The sequence below is a fragment of the Protopterus annectens genome, chromosome 13.part0 (genome assembly GCF_019279795.1).
Source record: "Protopterus annectens isolate FY-2018-M chromosome 13.part0, PAN1.0, whole genome shotgun sequence".
Lineage (NCBI taxonomy): Eukaryota > Metazoa > Chordata > Ceratodontiformes > Protopteridae > Protopterus > Protopterus annectens.
The window spans coordinates 84,183,561-84,210,532 of record NC_056747.1 but is presented as its reverse complement, the minus strand read 5'-3'; the positions used below and the strand labels follow the sequence as shown (position 1 = coordinate 84,210,532).

General features: G+C 38.9%; 1 protein-coding gene across 1 annotated transcript in view; it reads right to left on the bottom strand.

The window, feature by feature from the left end:
• LOC122817596 (occludin-like) overlaps positions 1-26,972 on the bottom strand; it is a 617,143-nt gene that overhangs the window by 172,404 nt on the left and 417,767 nt on the right. The window contains exon 4 of the mRNA XM_044090634.1: positions 10,190-10,341. Within this exon, the coding sequence (XP_043946569.1) occupies positions 10,190-10,341 (152 nt within the window). The remainder of the gene's footprint in view (positions 1-10,189; positions 10,342-26,972) is intronic.

Below are 26,972 nucleotides of genomic sequence, written 5' to 3'. Positions count from 1 at the left end.
AGGGCAGTAGTCTTCCTAAAAGGTATAATTATAAATTTTTTGCATTAGGTTTTAGGCCATGGTTCTGACAAGTTTGGTAGTCCGTTAGCTACCTCACTGTATAGTGGGGTCTGTTGGGATAATGGATTTGAAACTGGACCTGGATTAGGATGTATGTCGCCACACAGAATTAGTAAATGCTATGTTAAAGAGGTGCTTAGAGGGCAAATGGTGTACATTTAGTTCTGAAATGGTAGACTTGGGAGTAGATGGAGGAATGAGATTTTATTTTGAATTTGCTAAAGAGGTGAAATAAGTTGTGTTTGAAAAGGGTAGAGAGTACAATGAAAGTATGATGAGAAATTAATTGGTATTTAGTTAGGTGGATGTAGGATGTTGAACTAGATACGGACAGGATGTAATCGAAATGACTGAGGCAATAAACATTAATAGTAAAAGTAGTAGGGTTGCTACCTTTCATTCTGGCTAAAGCCACACCCCTCACAATGTCCATAACCTCACCCATTTCTGCTCTTCTCCCACCCATTTACCGCCCATTTTATGACATCATCACAATGCCAGCCGATGGGGAATACCCCCATTTTTCTGTTTCTGATGCCTTTTTTCTGCCAATTTACTATGCTTTTCTGTAAAAAAGCATAGTAAATCTGCTGATTTAACAAACTCCGATAGTCTGTTTCTTTTCTGAAACAGAATACCGGAGCTTGTACAGCATTTTCTGTACTACCGGGCAATCAGTTTGATTTTCGGATAGTCCAGAAAAAAACGGATAGGTGGCAACCCTAAAAAATAGTATGATTTGTGTATTTATGATTTAAGAGGTGAAGAGAAGCAATTACAGGAAGTTAGAAGTGATAGGAAGTGAGATAAAGACAAGAAAACAGAAGTATCAGGAAGTGAGATAATGACAGGAAGGTAGTGTTAAAAGTGTATGTGATGAGCAAGAAGTGCTAGGTGTCAGGAGATGTATAAATGTAGTTGAAGAGGAGGAGGATGGACATGGGGGTAGGGAAAGGAGATTGAAATGAGTCTGAGCATAGTGAGGTGAATGGAGTGGGCTCAGCTGAGCTAAAAACCTGTTTGGGCAAGGGTGGTCAGAAGACTGACATATTAGCATAAAAACAGACTCTTATGAGCAACTATAACTTTTCTTCTTACTTTTTTTTTTCATTTCTTTTCAGATTTAAAGTAGTTTTTAGCCTCTCTAACAGGACAAGCAATGTTCACATTATGTGTATCATTAGGGTCACCCTTCTTTTAAAGAACAAAACTCCCTAGCAGCTGGTAAAAAAAGAGGGGTGGTGCCCTTAGTCAGCTATTCACTTAGTCAAAATTAATTTGTAGTATACACATATTTATGTTGACAGAGATGACGTATTACATTGGATACAGATCAGATTATGTTTATTTACGTCAGCTTGTCTGTGCAATATGCAGTCTCCAATATTCACTAACCCACACCTTTCTTTTTTTTTAAACACCTTTATTAAATTATCACATAAGACATAGGCAAACATGCATTAACATAAAAGAAAACAAACCATATTAACGTGTTCTGATTACACACATTATACATCACATATGTTCTTTTTTACAACTGGCCTCAGTTCAAAGTTACATAAACTGCTCTATTCCTGCCTTCCCTTAAACCTCTCTCCCCCTCCAGAACATTATTCTGCATGTACTGTTCCCACAATTTCCAATAACTTATTTGAAATTTGCTCCTTCCCTTTTCTAAAGATACCACTTCAGTTCTGCTACCTCTGTTAGAATATTCAGTTCTTCAAGTATAGGCTTAGCCTTTGATTTCCATTTTCAAGTAACTGCATTTTTTGGCAGCCACCAGAATTAAATTTAGCAAGACCTTACCATGTCTAGACAGTTCAGATCCCATGTCCCAGCTCAAAAGAATAATTTTCATAGTTGCACCCATTTGCTCACCCAATATTTCTGAAAGTACTTGGTAGAGAATTTTAAAAATCTGCCAACTCACTACACTCCCACAATATATGTTCCCAGTTACCCTTTTCCTCCATCAGACCTCCAACATTTGCCATCTACCTGATAAAAAGTCTTGAAATCTGCTTAGGGATTAAAAAAACACTTATGTAAACAATTACAAGCAAAAATCCTAACCTTTCTGGACGTTGTTGCATACTTTGGAGCCATACATATGTCCCCCCACTGTTCTCTTGTAAAAAGCAGCTTCTGTTCTAGATTCCACTAAAAATGTTACCAGAGCAGGCCTTTCACTTAGGATTCCCCAAATTCTACCAGAGCAGGCCTTTCACTTAGGATTCCGCTAACACTACCAGAGCAGGCCTTTCACTTAGGATTCCCCTATCCATTTCTATTTGCCTATATTCTGATATCAATCTCTAGTAGGGAAGACAGTCTCTAGCCTGTAATCCAAATGTCTTCTTGCCTCATCCCATTCTACTACCTTTCCCTCGCTAGTTATTTGCACTCAAAACATTGGTTCCTTTGCCAGTTTTCTTCAGTAAATTCCAGCCTCCTCTTGCCTATTCTCTGCAGCCCCACTTGTAATCACCTCTATCTGCAAAATCTCTTGTCTCCATTCTCAAGTTGGTTTAGTTCTCAGAATGCTTTCTGCTGCTTTATGAATATAATATTCTGTATGGCTGTAATTATTCTCCTTAAGGATCTGCATCCAAAATCTCACTGTCTGCTTATTTCTTGAATTTCATACCTGCTTCATTATCATCCCTTTCTGCACTGAATTGTAACCTCCTGCTTGTGTTATGCACATTAATCTTAACTGTGTGGCTCTAAAACATCCCTTCAAATAAGGTAATCCTAAACTACCTTGTTCTATTGGAGGGATCAACTTACCTCACTTAACTCTTACCATCTTCGACTCTCAGATACATTTCTTCAACTCTTTAATAAGTGTTGTCAACAACTTCTATTCTGGTTGATAAAAATATGCCTGACCTGTATATAAAACTAAAGGGACTAAAAATATTTTCAATGCTTGTATCTTACTATCCATATCCATAAACAAGAGCTTCTTTGTTTAATCTCTTCGCATATATCCTTAGTTGCCATAACCAAAGCCTTTTTAATCCATACTCCTAAATACTTCAAATGATTGTGTTCCCATAAATATTGGTACTGCTGAACCAATTCATGTGTAGGTAAATAATTTATGGCTATAGAGCTTGTTTTAATCTTCATTTGTTTTATATTTCGAAAACCCTGCAACTGTCTCAAAATGTTCCACAACACTGAGATGTCCTTTTCTGGATTTATCAGGTACAAAATAATATCAGCTGCAAATAAAGCAACTTTTCTTAATTACCACATCTATTATAGCCTTGAATTTATCAGTCACTTATTTTCTTTGACAATGATTCTAAATATAAAGTAAATAACAAAGGGAAGGAGAACACCCCTGCATCGTTTCTCTTTTCAGACAATTTATCAGAGAGGAACTCTCCCACTTTAATTCTTGCCTCCTATACTTCATATTATCTTATTACTGTATCAGGGAACACAAATGCTTCCATTACCCTACTCAAAATCCCAGCTCACTCTGTCGAATGATTTCTCTACATCGAGACCCACCAACATCAGTGGCACTTTCTTACATTCTGCTTCCCTCTGGATCATCCCTGTTCTATTAATGTTGTCAAATGTTTACCTCCCCTCCACAAAACCACAGTGATTCATAGCTATCAATTTGGGCAACACCTTTGCCATTCGTTTAGCTAGTATAGACATAAACACTTTATAATCACGGTTTAAACTTGAAATGGGTCTGTATGAAGCTGGGACTGATGGCTCTTTACCATCTTTAGACTTTACAGTCACCATAGCTTTCTTCCAAGATTTTGGTGCTCCCCTCCTTTTAAAATACTGTTTAACAAAACCCTCCAGAACTTTATCACTTTCTTCTCTCCTAATTTGCAAACTTCCACAGGAATACCATCTGTTCCTGGAAACTTTCCTGATTGATTATATAGCACTGTTTTTATTTCATTTCCTACTATCTTCACTGTTAACTGTTGAGCCTCTAACCTTGGCATAATTAAGTCTTCCATAACAATTTCCATTTGTGATCTTTGTTGATTTCCACATTTGTCTGCTTCATACAAATGTTCATAAAATTTATGAAATACCTCTAATACCGTACAAATTTTCATAAAATTTATGAAATACCCATAATACCGCTATGGGGATATCTGGTTATTTTTCTTGTTGCATGCCTCCTAAGTCTTGTGACAACTCTTTCCACTTTCTGTTGCCTAGGTCACTGTGCTAAAATTTTTTGTGCTCTGGAGTTGTATTAAAAATAGTTGCTTAACAGCAACCTAACCTTAAATTATAGTTACTCATGTTAAAGTGAATGTTACAGCCTGTGCTTTCACTAATACTGATTGGTGTCTGTTCTTTTATTATCTCTATTCCCCTTCCACATGTAAAAATAGTTTGCATGTTTTCAGAAAACATTAACTTTTGCCCTAAATAAGGGCACTGGTTATCTTTAAATAAAAATGAATTACACACTGTTCTATTAAAGACATTAAAGTATTAAGTCTGCTAGGGAAGCTGCTATCATTTATTTGCTTCCAGTAAATTCAAACTTTATATTACACTGAACTGTTTATCCTTGTATCTTTAAATTTTGCATTTCCTCAGCAAATAAAAACTACTGTTCAATCTCAGCCTTACTACAGGATATGTACCCAAAGATTGGCGTACAGCAACAGTGGTCCCTCTCTACAAAGGTGGTGCCTCAACGGATCCTGGAAACTATCACCCCATAAGCCTGACTAGCTTGGTCTGCAAAGCAATGGAAAGGATCATCATGGACCTCATAAATAAAGATATTGGGGACCTACAGACACTGGATCCTACCCAGTTCGGCTTTGTTAAGGGCAGATCCTGCCTCTTAAACTTGGTTGATTTCTTTGAAACAGTCACCAAGGCCATTGACGAGGGGAAGGTGGTCCACACAGCCTACCTGGACCTCGCAAAAGCCTTCGATACAATACCCCACTCGGCATTATAGATAAGCTCACCAGCTTAAATATAAACCCCTATGTCACTAGATGGGTTGCAAACTGGCTCAAGGACAGAACCCACATGGTTTGAATTGCTAGAGCCATGTCAGACTCCAAACCAGTTACAAGTGGCGTCCCACAAGGCTCAGTCCTGGGACCTCTCTTGTTCGGTATATATTTCTCGGAGGTACAGGCCAACACGGAAGGACTGTGGCTGACCAAGTTCGCAGATGACTGCAAACTGGGTGCCATAATCGACTCTCCAGCCGACACAAGCATCCTCCAAAAGGGCCTCATAGAAACAGACAACTGGTGCCAGAGCCATGGCCTCAAGCTAAATGCCAAAAAGTGTACAGTCATCCCCTTTGGCAAAAACAAAGTGCCCACAAATTACCACATAGGTGGTAATCCATTAAGTACAGAAGAAGTAATTAGGGACCTGGGGACCCAAGTTGATAGCAATCTCTCATTTGACAACCACGTGGCCAAAGTGGTTAGAAAAACATTTTATATAGCCCACCTAATCATGAAGGGATTCACATCTAGATCAGGGGAGGTCATTGTGCCTCTTTACTCATCCCTCATCAGGCCCATAATTGAGTACAATGCCCCTTTTGGGATGTACCTTACCAGACGCCTGCAGCAACTGGAAAGACCCCAGAAGTACCTCACCAAGAGGATCAAAGGGCTCAAATAGATGCCATATGCTGCCCGGTTAAAGAAACTCCAGCTCTACTCAGTGGCATACCGCCTGCTCAGAGGCGATCTGTGCCTGACGTATAAAGCCATGTCCAACCCGGAATTAATGGACATGCTGCACCTCAGAAAATCCAAATCCCATCGAGCTACGCGCTTGAGAGACTTGAACCTCAGCACTGAAATAAATAGGACATGCTGGAGGGACGGATTCATAACCCAGAGGCTCCCTTTACTCTGGAATAAAATCCCAGTCCAGGTTAGGTAGAGTCCCTCATTGACTCTCTTCAAGAGGAATCTTGATGAGTGGATGGGAGATCGTAGGTTTACCCCGGGTATCACTTCTGTGTCACTGTTAGACAGAGGCACAGTATACTAACCTCGAAAAAGGGCATAGCAAAATTAATTTAAAATGGGTGGCGAAAGCCAAACACACTCTGGCTAGGCTTATAAATGCCCTAGGGCAGATAGCCTAGTATGAACCTATGAACCTATGAACTCTCAAGATTAATTGCTTGCAACTGCAGACAGCTTGTTTCCATGGAAACTTAATCAGCAATAAGAGAAAATAAAATAAAAAAAACAGCTAACAATCTTGCACATGCATGAAGGAATCTTTTGTCAATTTCACTGAACACATAACAGAATGTGAAACTGCTTTCAGCTGCAGATGTCTTGTCTTCTACTAAACATTTGCTAATAGAAAAAATGCAAGAAACATAGTACTTTGTAAGGCTTTCATCATTTTGTCTTATTTGTCAAGCCTACATACTTACAAAAACACGAATTTATAGATTAAGCCAAGGGCATTAACCCAGACAGTCACCTTTGCAAAAATAACAGAAAACATCTCATCTGTACATGTAAAATATAATCAGTGCACCTTTACACCCCAACCCCCACCTCAGCAGCCCAAGGTCACAGCTTTAGTTTAGCCTTTCACCTCTCATTACATTATAAAGCCTATATTTCGTACACCTAAAAAGTACTTGTTTACTTTAATATCTTTACCATATACAACAATCACTGAAAAGTTTCCCCCACTCACATTTAAAATGCTCCTGACCACATACTACACAATATTGTGTTACAATATACCACACATTTTATATCACAAAATGTTTTATACGATTATTAAGAACAAAAATCATTTTACTCACAGTTACTTTTTTTCCCTTTAGTGTCATTTTAATTAGTGACAAAGTTGGGTATATATTTTACCGTCCACCCATAAGATTTTCAAAATCAATAAAAGGCCAATCTTTCTCAGCCACTTTTTCTTGCAAAGCCATATTTCAGAAATGGGATTGATGTTTTATAACCTCACATTTACTCATTAATTTCAGTGTTGTTGGTCTTCTTCCTGTTCATCTCCATCTACCAACACCAGACTATGGTTCAAGTCCAAGGTACTCCTGATTCTTCTAGTCAACTCCTGTGTTTTCTTCTGTATCTCAAGCATTTCTCTTTGGAACACTGTAAGAGGTTTCACTCAGAAGAAAGAGAAGCAAAGTCCCCTTCTGTTTGATGGCTCACTTTTTGTTGGATAAAGTTTTGTATTTTTCCCTTAGCCTGTTTTGCATAAAAAATGTGATCCTCCATGAAAAAAAATATCTGAAAGACAGCTGGATACAGTAGCTTGAATCTAATACCTGCCTCTCAACATTCCCTAATTACTGGGACAAATTTCTTCTCTTCTGTTTGGTGTACAGTGGATAATCATTCCTCAAACACTCTGCTATCTCCAGTTTTTAATACTTTTCCTGTCTGCCACAGTTTTGCCAGGATCTCCTCTTTCTGCTGGTATGACTGCATCTTTACTAATACAGGTCTTGGCTGTTTTCTCATGGTCAGGTTTACAGCATACACACTTTGTGCCCTTTCAATTAACAAATGCTGTTGTGGAATACCAGTCCATTATCTTATCTGTGCTTTCATAAAATTAATACAGTCTACTCCTTCCACCTTCTCTGGTACAGTCAGGGTTGCCAGATTTCCGACTGGCTAGGTAGGGACAAAAAAAAAAAAAGGTCTTCCACACGAGGTCTTTAATGCGGAACATCAGAGTTGCGATGTTTTGCATTAAACACAAGACGCTCCCTGTTTAGCAATTTTTGATTGGCTCGTATGCCGGTATATGGGCCAATAAAAAAAAAAAAAACAAAACAAAGTGGAGGCTGCCAGGATTTAAACCAGCAGTGCGGGACTTGGGATCAGGCTGCTGATGCCAGGACAGTCCCGCTCAAATAGGGACGTCTGGCAACCCTGGGTACAGCAGAGAATCTCAAGTTTCTTCTGTGTACCCTGTCTTCCAACTCTACCATTTTCTGAAACATCACTTCTTGAGAAGTCTCATACTCAGAGATTCTCTGATATTTACAATTTTATCAGTTCATCTAAATAGCTAGTTAAAACTTCTTCTATTTTTCCAGCCTTTTGTTACATGAGTTGATATACTCCTTCAGTGTTTAATTTATTTTAATCACCTCTGAGTAATTTGATTTACTTTTTCCTCTAAATTACTGGAAGCCATATCTTGCACCAAAACTGAAGCTTGAACTGCTTTTTGCTACACAGTTGCAGGATTCTTTCCAGGTAGTGTTTTCTCTTCACCTCTTCTAGTTGATTTTCTTTCAGGTTCTCTGAATTTCTTCTTTGCTGGCATTCAGACAGTCTACTTACTAGCCAGTGAATGGATTTTACTCAAGCTGGTAGAATTACTTGTATTTCAAAGTTTATTTTTTTCACACTAGCAGACCTGAACTTAAACTGCTGATCAGTGAGCATGCAGCCATCTTGCAAGGCCCTAACACAACCCTTTCTTGTTTGTTGTACAAGTCAAATTAGGGATTTAAAATTGGTGCAGTGTGACAGTAGGAATAAGTAAAAAATACAATTATTTCATTAATCAGAGATATTTTCATTTACAATGTAAAATAAAAAGCAGGGTTGAAATATAGACTGGGTGCAGTTAATTTACATTCACTGAGTATGTTACACAGCTGAGATATACTTACTAGCTGCAAGCTTCCCTGAAAAAGAACACTGATCAAATTCCCAGCCAAAAGGATTGGGAGAAAACACTGAATTTAAACTGCAGATGAGCATGTGGAAAGTATTACTTATAATTCGGGGGCAAAAACTGCATACACGGATTTATGAGAGCTTTAAAGCAATAGTAAAGCAACAGTCCAAGTTAAAAATGTTACCTAAAATGCTATTGCTTTAGATGATCTCAACAATATCAAGTTTCTTAAAAATAAATTCCTTGGGTGACAATACTCTAAATTCACATCCAAACAGTATAGCATGATTTAAGACAAAAGAATATTTGTAAATCCAGCAATGCAATGATTAAGGTAATACTCTAAACGATCAGCTTCTAAATTTTAAATCTACAAACCAGGCATCCATCAAATTCAGTCTATACAAAAAGTATTAAAATACATGCACACCAGAAACACATCAGCAATACTCCTTTTATACACTGAACACTTTATCATTAAGATTCCTTATGTTGATCAATCATTACCATAAATTCTTTGTTTGTAAGTCCAGCTCACAAGCAGAGAGGTGTAGAAATAATTTTTAATTCAGAGCTGCTCTAGGGCACATATGTTCATGTTACTTTAGTGTTAAATCCGTTTTGAAATGGCTCATTGTTTTTTCTACTTAATCTATTCCTAAGAACATTAAATGCCATATATTAAATCAAACAGTCGATGGACACATGGAGAAGGGTGTATGAGTCTATTCTAACTTAATTCCACTGCATGTAAACCTTCTTTTTAGATGCCTCCCATAGATGGGTTCTGTATATAGTCTGTTTTTTTTTTTTTTTTTTTTGTAGAGTGATTTTTTGCTTGTATGTTTTATGGTACTATAGTTGTATGATAATTTGTTATGATTTAATTAAAACTCAATAAAAAGAAAAAAAAAAAAAAAAATCAAACAGTCGAGAGACATAGTAGAAAGCATGGAAGTCTCTTTACGCATCTGCATCCCCAGCAATGCATGGTCTGCAATACTTACACATTACTTATTCCCACAAAATGTATTTTAAAACACACTAAAAGTTTACTTTAGTAAGTACATAGAAAAGCTGTCAGCTATCAGTTACTGGTTATCTATGAATGTTAAAATATTAATAAGCAGTTTGCTTGTGAACTATGGTCAGGCTCTAGTGAGTCCAACGAAAAGACAACCCCCGTGTAAATCTTACAACATCCTGTATAAGCTGACTGTATCCCACACAATACTCACACTCATGCTGTTTATCACCAACGTACTACTATATTGCTACCCAAAAACTATGTGATACCAAAATCATGTGCAAGACCACCAATAAAAAAAAAAAGAAAAACAAGCATAATGATAAAACAGCTTCAGCTATTGGCTATGGGAGGTAAACAACTTCTGCTTATATTAGGCAAGTACTGTCAGAGCTCCAAGGCACTATCACCCACCTGTTTTGGTTATAGTTCTCTGAAAAATAATTGCCATTTTCTTTGTGTTGGTAGCTTTGGTATTCACTGGCACTCTTGATTGTGTGAGCCTGGCTCTTTTCTGAGAGTACCACTGTGCCACCTTCATCGGGATTGCTGGCAACATTATTTACCTAAAATAACAACAGTTCACATCCACATAAAAAAGATGTCAGCAATATGTCAGCAGTATTTTTCTTTTTCATTTGTTATTTGGTTAAATACAGATGACCATGAACTTTTTTCAGGCATGTCCCTGGCTAAAATAGGATAGAAATTACACTGATGACAAATCCTACATTTGCAGTAATATTAAAGAGATAAAAAATGAAGCAAGATGAACACCTTGTGTATTATAAATTGGTATGTGGATTATCACATTACATACTGTTGCTAAATTGGCACAACAATGCAGTGATATATGGAACCTGACTTTATATAGACAATAAAGTGGTACAACAAGTAGTAATATGTCAAGCACCAATAAAAACTAAGATAAAAAATACAGGGTAATGAAGAAAAAATAAGACACTGGCACCTTCCCACCTACCTGTTAAAAAGAGAGGAACGTGTAGTTGAAATTATTCCAGAGTTATTAGGGAAAATACAAATATCTTCAGAAGTTATAGCTAGTGACTGGGATAAAATGAAAAAGGATTTTAAAATAGGGTTGAAATAAAAGAGAAAGACATTAAGAAGTTACAGAAATTAGAGGGGCTGACAAAGGTTAAAGTATTGCAAAATATGGGGGATCTCAAAGAACAAGAGGAGGAGCCAGGGTTGCCAGTATGTCCCTATATGAATGTGACTGTCCTGGGATCAGCAGCCCGATCCCGAGTCCCACACTGCTGGTTAAATCCTGGCAAAAAAGCCTCCTTTGTTTTTCTGATTGGCCCGCATACCAGTATATGAGACAATCAAAAAAATGCAAAACAGAGCTACTTCTATTTAATGCGGAACTGCCTGATGTTCTGCATTGAACAGTAGAGGATCTGCTGTGCGATTTTTTGATTGGCTCATATACTGCCATACAGGCCAATCAAAAATCGACAGACACGGAGCTACCTGTGTTTAATGCGGAACTGTCTGATGTTCCGTATTAAAGACCTTTTTTTTTGGGAGTCTTTACTTAGCGCAAGACCTTTTTTTGGGGGGGGTCCCTACCTGTCCTGTAACAAATCTGGCATCCCTAGGAGGAGCAAATGCAGAGGACTAAAGAGAAAATAAGTGAGTATCCAGATAATATGCATACGATTGCAGTTAAGTAAATATTTTTGATAACAACTCAAGAGCCCAAAACGTTTAGCAAAACAACTTAGGCAAAAGCACACTGAAAGGACTGTCACCAAACTTATGTAACCTATAACAAGAAAAATAACCAGAGATCCTGTAGAGGTTTACAGCTATTCCAGAAATATTATGAACATTTGTATACAGCAGAGACATTTGGAAGTCAAGAAAGAGTACAAATGGAAATATTTATGAAAAATGTAATTATGGCAAGGTTAGATGCAGATTAGGCTCAACAACTAACAAAATAGGAGGTGATGACATAAAAACACTGTATAATCAATCTACAAGAAAATCTCCAAGAACAGAAGGTATTCCTGTGGAAGTTTGGAAATCAGGATGGAAGAAAGTGATACAGATCTGGAAGATTTTGTTTAACAGTATTTTAAAAGTAGGGGAAGAACCCACATCTTGGAAGAAAGCTGTGCTGGCTGTTACCTAAAGGTAGCAAAGACCCTTCAGACCCAGCTTCATATAGACCCATTTCAATTTTAAACCAAAATTATAAAGTGTTTATGTCTAAACTAGCTAAAAGAATGGTGCAGGTATTACTAAACTGGCTAGATATGGATCACTGTGTTTTTTTGGAGGGGAGGCAAACATCTGACACCACTAATGGTACAAAGATGATCCAGAAGGAATCAAAATGTAAGAAAACACCTCTGTTGTTGGTTGGTTTCGAAGCAGACAAAACATCTGACAAGAGTAAGCTGGGATTTTATGAGTATGGCACTGGAAGCATTTGCATTCCCTGATACAATAATATTGTTAATTAGAAGGATACATGAAGGATCAGAGGCAAGAATTAAAGTGGGAGGATTCCTCTCAGATAGCTACATTTGAAGACAGGAATCAGGAATCAGGCAGGGGGGTCCTCTTTTCCCTTTTTTATTTGCTTTATAAAAGAAAATGAGGGACTCAGAAATACAAGGATATAATTGGTATGGAAATCAAGAAAAGTTGGCTTTATTTACAGATAATATTTTGTACCTGATAAATTCATAAAAGCACATCTCAGTGTTGTGCAATATTTTGAGCCAGTTTCAAGTCTTTTTGGGATATAAAATTAATGAATATAAAAGAAAGGCTATAGTCAAAATTATGTACCTATGTACCCATACACAAATTGGTTCAGCAATACTAATACTAATGGGGACATGATAAGATGAAGCATTTAGGAGTATGGATTAAAAGGCTTCTGTTACGGGAGCTAAGAATATGAGGAAAGACACTAAACAAAAGATAATACAAAAATTGAGAAGCTGGAAACTCTTACTTATCGATCTGGATAGTATCCCAAGGAGAAGTTGTGGACAATAATTAATAAAAAAATTGAAGGAATTTATCTGGGAGGGAAAGAGGACAAGAGTTAAACAGAATAAGTTAATCCTTCCAACAGAACAAGTAGCTTAGGTTGACCTGATTTTAAGAGATATCTTTGATCTACTTAGTTAAGGCTCACACACATAAGACAAGTCGAGAGTTATACTTCAAAGTAGAAAGGGATAATGAAGAAGCAAGGGGGAAGTTCAAGAAATACAGAGAGAGTGGGATTTTGGATGCAGATCCTTAAGGAGAATAACGGAGAATAATAACCATACAGAACATTATATTCATAAAGTATCAGAAAGCATTGTAAGAACTGAACAATTACAAGAATGGAGAAAGGAGATTTTGCCAATAGAAGGCTTCTGTTACGGGAGCTAAGAATATGAGGAAAGACACTAAACAAAAGATAATACAAAAATTGAGAAGCTGGAAACTCTTACTTATCGATCTGGATAGTATCCCAAGGAGAAGTTGTGGACAATAATTAATAAAAAAATTGAAGGAATTTATCTGGGAGGGAAAGAGGACAAGAGTTAAACAGAATAAGTTAATCCTTCCAACAGAACAAGGTAGCTTAGGTTGACCTGATTTTAAGAGATATCTTTGATCTACTTAGTTAAGGCTCACACACATAAGACAAGTCGAGAGTTATACTTCAAAGTAGAAAGGGATAATGAAGAAGCAAGGGGGAAGTTCAAGAAATACAGAGAGAGTGGGATTTTGGATGCAGATCCTTAAGGAGAATAACGGAGAATAATAACCATACAGAACATTATATTCATAAAGTATCAGAAAGCATTGTAAGAACTGAACAATTACAAGAATGGAGAAAGGAGATTTTGCCAATAGAGATGACTTAGGCAAGAGAGTGTTACAATTTACTAGAGAAACCTGGCAAAGGTACCAAGATAGAGGGAGCAAATAACTCATGCATGAAAGGTAACAGAGTGGGATGAGGACAAGAAGACATTTGGATTGTAGGCTAGAGACTGCCTTCCCTACCAAGGCTTGATCTCAGAGTACAGACAAAAAGAAAAAAGGATATGGCAATTTTATGTGAAAGAACTGCTCTGGTAGAGTTTTTAGTTGAATCTAGAACAGATGCATCTGTTAAAAAAGGGATAATTAGTAAGGTATATAAATATTGCATGATGACTATAAGTATCAATCAGAGGAGGTTAATAAAAGATTGGAAAGAGAGAGACTAGAAAAGCAATTTACAAGAAAACAATGGGAAGACATATGTATGGCTTCCAAGCATGCAGCCAAGTCCAGAAGGTTTAGGATGTTTGCTTGGAAGTGTTTACATAGGTATTTTTATATCCAAAGCAGACTTCAAAGAGTTTTTCCTCAGAAAAACAGCAAATACTGGAGGTGTGATGGAGAAGAAACAAATAACTGGCAACATGTGCTTTGGGGAGTATAACCAGCTAGCAGATTTTAAAAATTCCCTACGGAGTACTCTTAACAGAAATATTCGGTAAGTAAATGGCTGTAAGTAAGGAAACAATTCTCTTGAGTTGGGATTAAGGACCTGAATTGCCTCGACAAAGTAAGGCCTTACTAAGTTTAATTTGGTTGGCTTTCAAAAAAGCCATTACTAGAAAATGGAAATTAAAGTTTGTGCCAACTGTATTTTAGGTATTGAGTATTATAAAAAAGAGAAAAAAGAACTGCAAAAGGGATCTTTAGAAAAGGGAAGGAGCAACTTACACAGAAGTAAATGAAAATTGTTGAAACAGTATGTGCATAATAATGTTCAGGAGGAGGAGTGAGGTTTAATGGAAGGTAGGAATTAGCAATTTTTTGTAACATTGGACTGATGATGGCAAAGAAAATATATGTGATGTATATTGTGCTTAAATGGAAAATGTTAAAATTGTTTGTTTTCTTTCCTGTTAATATATGTTTGCTATGTGTTAAGTAATAATTTAATAAAGGTGTTTAAAAAAAACAAATAGTAATACGTAGTGAGCATTACATAGAGTAGCAAACTGGTGCAAGCAATCTGCTTTAAAAAGTTTGACAAATCACTACAAGATTTCTATTCTCCATCTATTACAGTAATGGAGAATAACTCTCACTTGTTTGTCTTTTTGGCTTTTCCGGGTTAGGGTTCGCCACAGCGGAACTCCGGTCCGCTAATGATTGGCAGTAGATTTTTTATGGTGCCGAGTTGCCAGCCCGATGTCCAACCTTCAGCAAAGTTACTCCCATTTACGCATGTCTTTCGAACACCACTCTACCACACGGACGACATTACACTTAAAATAAGCTGTATAAGTTTAGACCCAGTACAGGTTTAAATTCAGTTCAAAGGAGCTTTCGTGCTAATTAGGGTGAAACATTTACATATTCATACTCTTATTAAAAACAATGAGAAAAATGTCACATAGAAAAAACAATCCATTAAATAAACAAAAAGAAAAATCTAGCAAAGCTAGACTTCCCACTGTGTGGTTTGTAGTTGGGATATTTTGCAGTCACCCTAAGGTTTATAGATATCAGTTGGGTGTAACAACCCCGTGTTTCCAAATGTTATCCAAACATTCCACTTATGCTGTGCTGATGATGCCATAAGAAGGTAGAAACATGCATGTCCACAACTAGTGGGGTTTGGCTTCATTGGTCTAAATTTGTCCATAAATAGACTTAAAAGCAAAAGTCATAGACATTCAGAATTGCCATTTAGTTGAAACACCTGATATCCTTAAAGGATAATTTGCATATATCCCATGTTGCCTCTAATACAAGAGATTTAAGGAATCACACAGTGGAAAGTCTAGCTTTGCTAGATTTTTCTTTTTGTTTTTTAACCGATTGTTTTTTCTGTGTGACCTTTTTACTCATTGTTTTAGCTTGTTAGATGTGATATTTTGCAGTCACCCTAAGGTTTATGGATATCAGTTGGGTAAGACAACCCTGTGTTTCCAAATGTTACAAATTGGGTAAAAAATATCACAAAAACAAACTGGAAAGACAAAAAAATGGAGAAGTCCTTGCAGTGAGTTGAAGCAATTTATTATTAAGCGCTTTCTGTTTGCAGGATTTGCAAACTTTTTCAGATAAAAAACAAGTATCAAGAGACATCCACATACACAAGTTTAAAAGGCAATCACATGATTATAAAAACCAATCAACACATTCCTAGTTCCAAATATTAGCCAAACATTCCACTGATGCTGTGCTGATGATGCTATAAGAAGGCAGAAACATGCATGTTCACAGCTAATACGGTATGGCTTTATTGGCCTGAATTTGTCCATAAATAGGCTCACTTTTTAGTTTGTTAGTTGGGATATTTTACAGACACCCTAGGCTTATGGATATCAGTTGGGTACGACAACCCTGTGTTTCCAAATGTTAGCCAAACATTCCACTTATGCTGTGCTGATGATGCCATAAGAAGGCAGAAACATGAATGTCCACAGCTAGTAGGGTTTGGTTTTATTGGCCTGAATTTGTCCACAAATAGACTTAAAAGAAAAAGTCATGGACATTCATAATTGCCATTTAGTTGAAACACCTGATGTCCTTAAAGGGTAATTTGCATATATCCCATGTTGCTCTAATACAAGAGGTTTAAGGAATCACACAGTAAAAAGTCTAGCTTTGCTATATTCACACTCTTACATCAAGGTGGGCTAGTGAGCTATTGTAATGCTTTTGTGTTTTAAACACAGGCTGATATTGTGCTATTTGCTCTTTTTATACAGGCTGGATGAACATCTGCACTGATTTTTTTTTTTTAGTAGCAGGTGTTTCATCAGGAGTTTTCTGCAACTGTTGGTATTTCAGATGTTTTGTATAATGCTGGTCCATGCTAAAGGGGAAAGTTTAGTATATGCTTTTTCAGTTATTGTTAAACTTAAAGGGCATCTCTATAGAAATGGTCCTCTGTTGTTTAAGCTGTAAGTCAGACTTCTATAAATTATTTTATTGTGTAATGGGGAATTAGAAGTTACATATTTACTACCATAACATGGCATCTGTGTTGTCCATTTTCATTCTTCCTCACTGATGCATCACAGATCAGACTTGACTGTACTTATAAGACTTGAAACTGAGTGTCGAGCTTCTCCCTCTTCCCATAATGCACGGCACCATCCCCAACCCCTCAGATCGAGTTTGCTGTCCTACTGCCTACACAGTTATAGAAGCAGGACAGATACAGAAGGAAATGAGGCTCAAGCCTGGAACCTGAGGGTTCCAATAACATTAAAGATCTTCCTAGAAGTGACAAGGCCAGGGTATGGTTGGGAGGGAAGGTAAGGAAGAATGAAAATGGAGAACACAGATGCCAAGTTATGATACGTACATAACTTCTAAATCTGATGTTGTCCTTTTCATTCTTCCTCACTGACGGGTCAGAGTCCCCAGTTACATAACTCTTGGAAGGCCCTCAAAAAAGGATATGACAGAGCACTGTCAAGACAAAGGAAGCCCTGCTTCTGAAGACAATATCCAATATTTAGTGTGTGACAAAGGTATGAGCTTTTGATTACAAGGCTGCAGCACAAATATCATCGATTGAAACTCTAAAGGAAAAAGCAGATGAAGTACCCATAGATCTGGTAGAGTGGGCTATAAGAGGACGAGGCAATTCCACACCTTTCTGAGAATAAATCAGTGAAATACAATCAGTAATCCATTTGGCCAAATTAATTTTGGAAACTGCTTGACCTAAACGATTAGGTGAGAAGGATACAAACAGATGATCAGACTTCCTGAACTTGTTTGGTGAAGATAAAAACGTAGTTGCCTATGAACGTCAAGAAGTTGCAGCATATATTCACCCTTATTAGTAAAATTGGAAAAGAAATCTGACAATTGAATTGACTGGTTAATGTTTGTTTCTATGGCCACTTTAGGCATAAAGGAAAAATTTGTCCGTAGTGATGCTCTATCTTTACAGAAAACAATGTAAGGAGGACTAGTACATAATGTCTGCATTTCAAAAACTCTTTTTGCCGAAGTAAAAAAAAAACAACAAAGTCTACCAAAAAGATTGTTTTCCAGGAAATAAACTTCATGTCACAATTATTCGCTGGCTCAAATGGTTTCTGGGTCAGCCCCTAGAGTACCAAAGGGAGATCCCAAGGGGGAGAAGGGTCTTTTATAGGGGGTCTAATTAGAAAAACTCCTTTCATAAAGGCTTTACATAACCTGGATGTTGACAGAGATAAAGATTAATTTCCAGTACAAAAACTGGATATTGCAGCTAGCTGCAGCTTGATGGCAGAGAAACTAGCTCCTGCTTTAAAAAGAGTAGTGAGAAAACAAAAGGATAGCTGAAGTAGGGGCTGAAAAAGGGTCAACAGTTTCTTTAGAAGCCCATACAAAAAATCTTTTCCACTTGCTTTTGCAGATTTTTGTAGTGGAATCTTTTTGAGAAGCCAAAATAATGGCACAGACTGGGGAAGCGAGCCTGGATCATCCTACTATCACTGGAGGTGAAGAAACCATGCGGTCAGCTTGAGGGTGTGGAGAATGAGATGCTGGAATTCTGATGGGTGAGACAGGAGGTCATGAGTGGGCTCCAGTATCCATGGAGGATATTTGAGGTGAGATCAGAGGAAGGGGAACCATACTTGTCGAGGCCAGAAGGTGGCAATGAAGATGACTGACCTTTTCAGCCTGCTTGCTTTCTGTAGAAACTTTGGGTTCAAGGGTAGAGGAGGGTAAGCACAGAGGAGACCTGGGAGCCAATCGTGAACCAGAGCATCCCTTGGTGACTCCCCTAGAGGGGGAATCAGAGTAAAATACTTGCTGCACTTGTTGAGGGGAGAGAGAAACAGATTGCACTAAGGTTGGCCCCAACAGCTGAAAATTATGCTCGCTACTAATGGCTTGAGGGACCACTTGTGTGGAAGCAGAATGAACTTGCTGAGATTGTCTGCCAGCATGTTGGTTTTCCCAGGAATATGCATTGCAATTAGAAAGCAGTCTGAAGAGATTGCACATTCTCAGATCCTCATAGCCTCTCTGCACAATGGGTGTGAATGGGTTCCTCCTTGTTTCTTGATTTACCAGACTACTGACATGTTGTCGGTATGGATTGCAATAGTCCCCAAAGGGAGAATGTCCTGAAAGGCTTGCAGTGTTACGAGGACTGCTCTCATCTCTAGGACACTGATATGAAACTTGGTCTCCAAGAGGGACCATATGCCTTGGACCATCTTTCCCTTGGAAATGCCCCACCCCACCCTAGCTGGGAAGTGTCCGAGGTCACTATGGCTACGGGGGGGGGGGGATACCTCACCCAAGAACAGGTTGTCTGACTGTATCCACCATGAAATATGCCATTTATAAACTGGGGTAATGTTGATGGGAACAGATACAGGGTGGTAAAGAATAGACCACTGTACCGCCAGAGTCCACTGGAGGGTTCACATGAAGAATCCTGCTAGGAAAACTAGAATAATGGCAGCTAACATTGATACCCAAGAACTTGTAATGCCAATTTCGGTGGTGGGGACAGATAAGACAGTATGTCCCACACCTGATTTCTCAGAGATGTGATGCAGCAAAGAGGTAATGAAGCTACTTGAGTTGTGGTATCCAGCCTCATCTCTACAAACTCTAGCGTGTGTACAGAAGTCTGACTGGATTTTGCAAAATTTATTGTAATGCCTGGGGAGTTTGAGATCTGAAGCAAGTAATCCCTGGCTTGTAGTAAGTTGATGCCTTGTTGGAGCAGTGAAGAGCCGATCATCTAAATATAGAAACACCCATAATCCTCTTAGCCTCAAATGAGCTGCTATGATTGTCATGCATTTGGTAAACACCCGAGGGCTGTGATGAGTCCAAAGGGCAGTGCTCTGAATTGGTAGTGACTGGCTCCCAGTTGAAACCGCAAGTGACTCCTGGAGCTCCTGTCTATTTTGATGTGATATTATGCATCCTGGAGATCTACTGAGCACATCCAATCATCCTTGCACAAAAGAGGTAGGATGGACTGGACCATAACCATATGGAACTTCGACTTTTTGATATATGATTCAGGCTGCTTAGATCCAGAACTAGTCTGAGGTCCCATTTTCTTTGGCACCAAAAAGAAGCAGGAATAAGTTACGGATCCTATTTGTTCAGTCATAACCTTTTGGATAACTTTTTTGCAGCAGCTTTTGATCTTCTTGAACTGTGTACTCCCTCTGACTTGGTGGAACATTAGAGAGTTTCCTCTTGGTTTCCAGAGGAAGGGAAAAGGGAATGTAATAACCTCTGGATGTTATGCTTAGCACCCAAGTGTTGTTTGTAAGATCTGTCTAGATGTCTAGGTGCAGGGACAGATGACCCCCGACTACTTCCAGAGACGGACAGTCAGGCAGTGCTTCAGGAGCACTGAGAGGGCTTGTCAGAGAAAGAATATCTGAAGCCCTGTTTGTGTGGACCCCTCTGCCTCTAGGGTGACACTTACCATTAAAACCTCCCCCTCTGCCTCTAGGCGAAATGTCTCCACACAAGTCTTGGAAAGGTCCATGAGACATTTGGAACCAAGTTTTCTTCCCTCCCACTGGTTTCTGGAAAAAGTCCTCTGAAGGGCAGAAAACTTGATCCCCATGGGAGACAGGGTCTTTCCTTCCTGCTCAGTACGGGTTAGCATTTCTTTCACTAATGGCCCAAACAAGGAAGAGCCATTGACGGGGGTATTAACAAAGGATGCCATGAAAGGTTCTGCAAAATTGCAAAGCCTCATCCAGGCATGTCTCCTAATTACTATGTCAGAACTGGCTGCTCGTGAGGTACCTTCTTCCACTGCATGGGAGATCAACCTCATCAAGGAATTAGCAACAGAAGATAGTGTAGCCAGGTGGGGAGAGACTTTCTTGAGATCGTCCTCCGACATGGTCTCAGCATGAGAATTTCAGAGCTCCTTGATCAAATCTCGTTGCAAGCGGGTAGTGTGAGCCAAGTAATCTAACAACCTCAGTGTGAAGGTAACTAAGGCATAAATGCACTTTCTGAATCTGTCCATTGCTTTGGACTCCTTGTTCGGTGGAAGACAGTGGAGCTTTGTTCAGCCAACTCCTTTTTCATAGCTACTGCCTCAACTATGGCATCAACCGGGACACCTTTACTCCAGTGGGATCTGTCAGAAGGGAGGCTGAGGAATTTGTGTGGACATTTAAGGATAGGCTCAACAATGTCCAGCTCTTTCCAAGCCCAGCGGGAAACTAGATCAATGAGTTCATCCGGCGAGGGGGGGGGGGTCACCCAAGATGTAGATTGTCCTGCCCTGAAAGCCTCCAGAAACACCGACTTTTCAGAAGGATGTTGGGAGGACCAGCTACCTTTCTGCTTAAGAAGTTCCACGATGTCTCCGAAGAAGCTGTCATCAGGTGGTGATCAAGAGGATCCTTCTCCCTCATCAAAATCAGTATCTTCTTCTACGGGATCTGTTCTGTGGAGTGTTCCAGAGATGTATCGTAAAAAAAGGGAATCTCCTCAGAGGGAAAAACATGGTGGCTCCTCGAGGCAGGTTGACCTCGGGCAGGAATGACAGGCTCAGTGCTTGGACCCAATGAAGGCTGGAAAGGATTTGAGATGTGAGAGGACAGATCTCTGTGCACAGAGAAGGCCACTTCTGCAACCTGGAAAGCCTATGGGATTAGACAAACTCTGTCTCTCTCCCTTGGAGACAAAGCAACTAAGGAGGAGAGAACAGGGCTGTTCCCAGACCTAAGGCCCCCAGACAGAGTCTTACCTGAGCTGTCGAGTGCCGATGCCCCAAGAGGAAGGGATGGATCTGACAAAGTCGGAGCTGAACACATCCCCCTGGTCCTGGCACCAACCTCTCAGATCTGAGACTCGCTCTGATCTGATGAGATCAGAAAAGGGCTGGTCAGGGGAATAGTCGGGAGTCAAGGAAGGGTACTTCCTCAGATCTGACTCCAACTGTCTCAGGTATCCTGGATCCTTGGGCTCTGAAGCCACTGGTCAGATTGGAGAAGGAGTTTATATGGAGTGGGTAGGTGCACTCACAGATCCAAGGGGGATGATGTTGGCAAGACCCCAATCTGGATCTGAGTCCTGAGGAACTTCTGCATCATTCTGTCCAGATTTACCTCTCTCAAGCTTCTGGAAGTTCCTAGAGGAAGCTGATGAAGTGTGTCTGGATGGATTTGAATGTGTCTGCAGTACTGTAGAAGGAGGAGTTGGGGAAATGGGCTTTATGACCAACTCTAGAATATGGCCATACCTCTCAACCTAGAAAGATCAGAAATCTGGACAAGGCCCAAGATAAATAGGTACAAATCTGTACGCTGATTAACATCAAATTTGCATACATACTTATTTAACCATGCCCACTCCAGTGGAATTGTGGGATACCCACTTTCAAATGCAAACTGAAGAACAGACAACCAAAACATGGCACCAGAGTCCCCCCACAGCCATTCCAATGTCCCATTATCTGTCTGTTTCGCCCCATTAATATAAACATTAATGTGTGCATACTGCTTTACTTCCACAATGATTATTTGGATTTTATTTTTACATTTTGTAGCACAATGCACAAACACTATAGAAACTGCTACACAAAGCAATACTGTCTCACAATGAAAATAGACTTGGCATTAAAACTTCTCTGCCCTTGAAACTCACATTAATTAAAACAGCATTGGAACCCACACACATCCAAAGAAAATGCATGGCCAGTGGAGGATAAATATTACCTTGGGCTGTTTTCAAATCATTTGCCCCTTGCACACAAAACAAGAAACATACATGTGTTCTTTGATACACCTTCCTGACTTTATTAAATTATATTCCTTCTACAGCACCCTTGTTAAGACACAGCACATTTTAAATTTATTGTTTGAACATTTTTCCAGTAGGAAATGAAACAAAATGCATGAACCAATAATGACAAAACTGCCCAGTTTAGAACATTTCCATAATAAAACTCTACTTCCATACCCACACAATATATATCGATATCTATATATAAAATAGAATGACAGTAGTGTAAGCCATAGGCATCTTGCACAGTTCTTGCACTTATTTTCAGTTTCAGTCTTTTTTTGGGTGGGGGCGACAAACATTTTGGAAAGTTGCTAGAATAAAATGTTATGCTACCACAATGCATTTCACTGCCAAGTCTTCAATCCAGGACCCTGTGCACTAGTCAGAAAAACATACCATTATGCCAAATCAGCAGTTTTCTGAAAGATAGGAAGACTGAAACTTAAAGAAGAAAAAGCACTGGAATCCACGTCTCTTCTGTGAAGTTTATTGAAGCACCAAACAGGAAAGCACAGTGTCAACCCCAAAACATTAACGCTCTTGTATTATCCACACGTTTTCGTCAAACAACTTCATCAGATGTGAATGCCATTACAAACGAGATTGTTTTAAACTCCCTAACAACCAATCAGATGAGCTTGAGCATTAAATAAATTAATGAATGAATAATGTCAAAGGCTGTTTAAAAAGTGCTGAAAATTACAAAAAATAAATAAAAGTACTTGTGTTGCTAGATAAAGTATGTGTATTTAAGATGTTATGATATATATATATTTACCCTCTCAATATAAAACTGTTTTCTGATAAAAAACATATGTAAAATGGAATGTTCAAATGTATTAAACTGGCATTATTCATTCATTAATTTATTTAATGCTCAAGCTCATCTGATTGGTTGTTAGGGAGTTTAAAACAATCTCGTTTGTAATGGCATTCACATCTGATGAAGTTGTTTGATGAAAATGTATGGATAATACAAGAAAGTTAATGTTTTGGGGTTGACACTGTTCTTTCCTGTTTGGTGCTTCAATAAACTTTGTGTTTCACAGAAGAGATGTGGATTCCGGTGCTTCTTCTTCGTTTCGTTGTTTTTGTTAAGCACTTTGGTCACATTCTTTTGGTTCTTAAGACTGAAACTTAAATGGTTATCATTTAGTGAATTCAGTTCTCACTTGTCACCAAAGTTCTCAACTTCTTAGTATAAAAAATCTGGACAAAGCCAATAAGGGGAAATACAGAATTCAGTTCTCACTTGTCACCATAGCTCTCAACCTCTTAGCACAAAAAACCTGGACAAAGCCAATAAGGGAAAATACAGAATTCAGTTCTCACTTGTCACCATAGCTCTCAACGTCTTAGCAGAAAAAAAACTGTACAAAGCCAATAATGGGGGGATACAGCCCCAAAATAGGGACAGATTTATCTTATAAACTTAGAAAATTGTTAGAATAAAAGGTTTTGTGTTACCATTTATTTTCTGAAGAATATAAAGTCTGAAATTCAAATGCCTGTCATTATTTACTGAATTCAGTCCTTCAGTGATTGCCACAAAAATCCTGAAAGCCACAGACTTTATGAGGAACAGATCAAAAATGAGGCATAAATTCATAAGTGGTGGTGGCTAGGGACTTTAGGCTCTTTTTACCCTGTACCCAAGGTACAAGGTTTGAGCCTGAGTACCTCTAGCCACCAGGTGTATTAAATTGGGTCATACACACACACACACACACACACACACACACACACACACACACACATTTTTTTCTTACTACATATTCTTTTTTTCTTACTACATATTCTTTTTTTCTTACTACATATTCTTTTACTACTGATTTGCAATCAAATACAAATGTTATTCGATTACTTACCTTCAGTACTTGGTCTGATCTAACAAAATGCAGTACTAAACTATTCATGATTGAAGTAAACATTTTCAGACTTGCTCGGGCTTCTGAAATATGTACAGGCCTTGCTAGTGAGGTTGACTATCTCCGTTTACACAATGACATGCTAAATTAAATATTCCTTGTTTTTATGTCTGTTGGTATTTTCTCTGCTGTTATGGCCTGCTTAAAGGAATGCAGTCACAATCTTTCTGAATTAACTTTTGTCCCTACTAGGTCTTAAAAGATTAAAAAAGAAAAAAAAATACTACCATGACGCTAACTGACAGTGTTCCTTTTAAAAGTAATAGCCTATGTGACTGACTTAAACAGTTGTTTATGAATGACATACTACATTATGATGTTTAATTCAGGGACTTACACACAGACCCGATTCATTCATGAGGGTTGAGCCTAAGTATCTCCAGTGAAGCAACAGAGGTAACTTTAATAGAAGCAGCCGCGAGATAAATGCTAACCTTAAGCGACAACAGACACGAGCCATTTGATAAAACAGAACGAGCCGCGTGAATTAGCTTTATTTTTTTTAAAACCAGGCTTTGAATGCAAAAGGCAATATATATGACATGACAAAAACAATGACAGTACTTCCTCTATTATCAATCCCATTATCTGATCACTGATGATAAAAAGGCCAATTGCTAAATACTCCTAGTTATGACAGCCAAAGTAGAGTGATGCACAGCTTTTCCATCAGTTTCTGGGTTTTAACACCACAATGATAACTCATAAAAAGGCAAATGCTAAATCATAGCAAGCAAGAAACGTTTGTCAGTTTGTCCCTGTCCTCCCCTCTCTGGCTGTCTTGAAATATGAACAGCCTTTATACGCATAAAAAATAGCATCTGATAATAACCTGGCATCCTGTATGAAAGCCTTTATAGCGTAAGAAGAAAGATTTGCAACAAACCTTACAGTCATGGTGAACGTAAATCATAGACGCTGATGAGGAAGGCTTTGGGAATCCCTCTGGTGGTTTATCTCTCAGTAATCTGTCAAACAGATCTGTGGTTCTAACACTGAATCTAACAAGCACAGGCACATTCCATTTCAGAAGTCAACATGAATAAATTCCTGCCATGGTATAAATTAAATCCAGATGCTTCTCGCGCACACATCCATTCAAAAAGCCGTTCGGAAATACGTGATTGTGAGCCCTTGAGCTCAATTCCGACAGGCTGGTAGCCCCGACAGTGCTGACGTCATCGCGCATGTGATGACATCAGCTCAAACCGCAAAACAATAAATAAAAAATAAAAAAGCAGCTAAAAAGTCAGAAATTAAGGGGTGCCACTCGGGAATCGTGGCATCCCATTATTTGGCTCCCAAAACTCAGTAAAAACCGAGTTATTCAGTACGGTTGAGAGGTATGAATACGGCTCCTACTGGTCAGAACTGAAGTTCTAGAATCTGACACAGAGGTAGATGGCAATAGAGAGGTTCATACAACAATAATCTCTGTCGGATCCAAAGGGACCTGTGGATTTGAACTAGGAGCAGTCTTCCTCGGATCCAAAGGGGTTAGATCCGATAGTCTATGTTGCTTTTCAGGCGGCTGCGACAAGGCCTGGGGGATGTAGAGATGGCTGATCTTTTTGATTCTTTGGAGCTTTAAGGTGTGGTGGGGGGGGGGGGGTTGAGCCCCAGTAGAAGAGGGTGATGAAGCTGGTAAAGTACAGTTTTGTACCTCCATAAATGTAGATGTTCGAGTGTTCACACTGCTGCAGTCATCACACTTGAGTTATCCTGCCGTCAGGTGGTCCCGCAGTCGGCCAGAGTTCCAAAGTCTTGGTCCGGTGTCGGTTGCTGTCGCTTCTTCCCTGACGTCAGTGCGCCAGGGGTATATAAGATGCAATCGACGCCATTTTCTTCGGTTTTTCTTGCCCCAGATGTCAGGTGCCCCCAATAGGTAGGCAATACATATTGCTAATAAAAATATATATATAAAAATAAAACAATACCTTCAGTTACAAGCAAATGCACCACAAAGGTTGTATAGGATAGAAAGGTATAGATAACTCCAGCTAGTTCAGAGGGGATGGAGGGAGGGTAACCTGGACTGCAGCAGTGTGAACACTCGAACATCTACATTTATGGTAGGTACAAAACTGTACTATGTTCATCGTGTTACACTGCTGCAGTCATCACACTTGGGTTGAATCCCAAAGCTAAGGATGGGTGGTGGAACTAAACAGGGTTTGGTGAGGCTAGTAGGCCCTGCAGAACTGCAGTGGCAAAGCCAGCTCTGGTTTTAGAGTATAGAGGTAAGAGATAGTGCTTGGTGAAGGTGTGCACTGAACTCCAAGTTGCAGCCTCCAAAATATCCTTGGTTGGTACCCTTCTGAGGAAGGCTGTTGATGTTGCTGTAGCCCTGGTGGAATGGGGCCTGATGTTACCAGGCACAGATTTCCCATGGTGTGTGTAGCAGAAATGGATACAATATCCTATCCATTTTGAAATGGTCTGTTTTGAGATAGCTTTTCCTTGTGATCCTG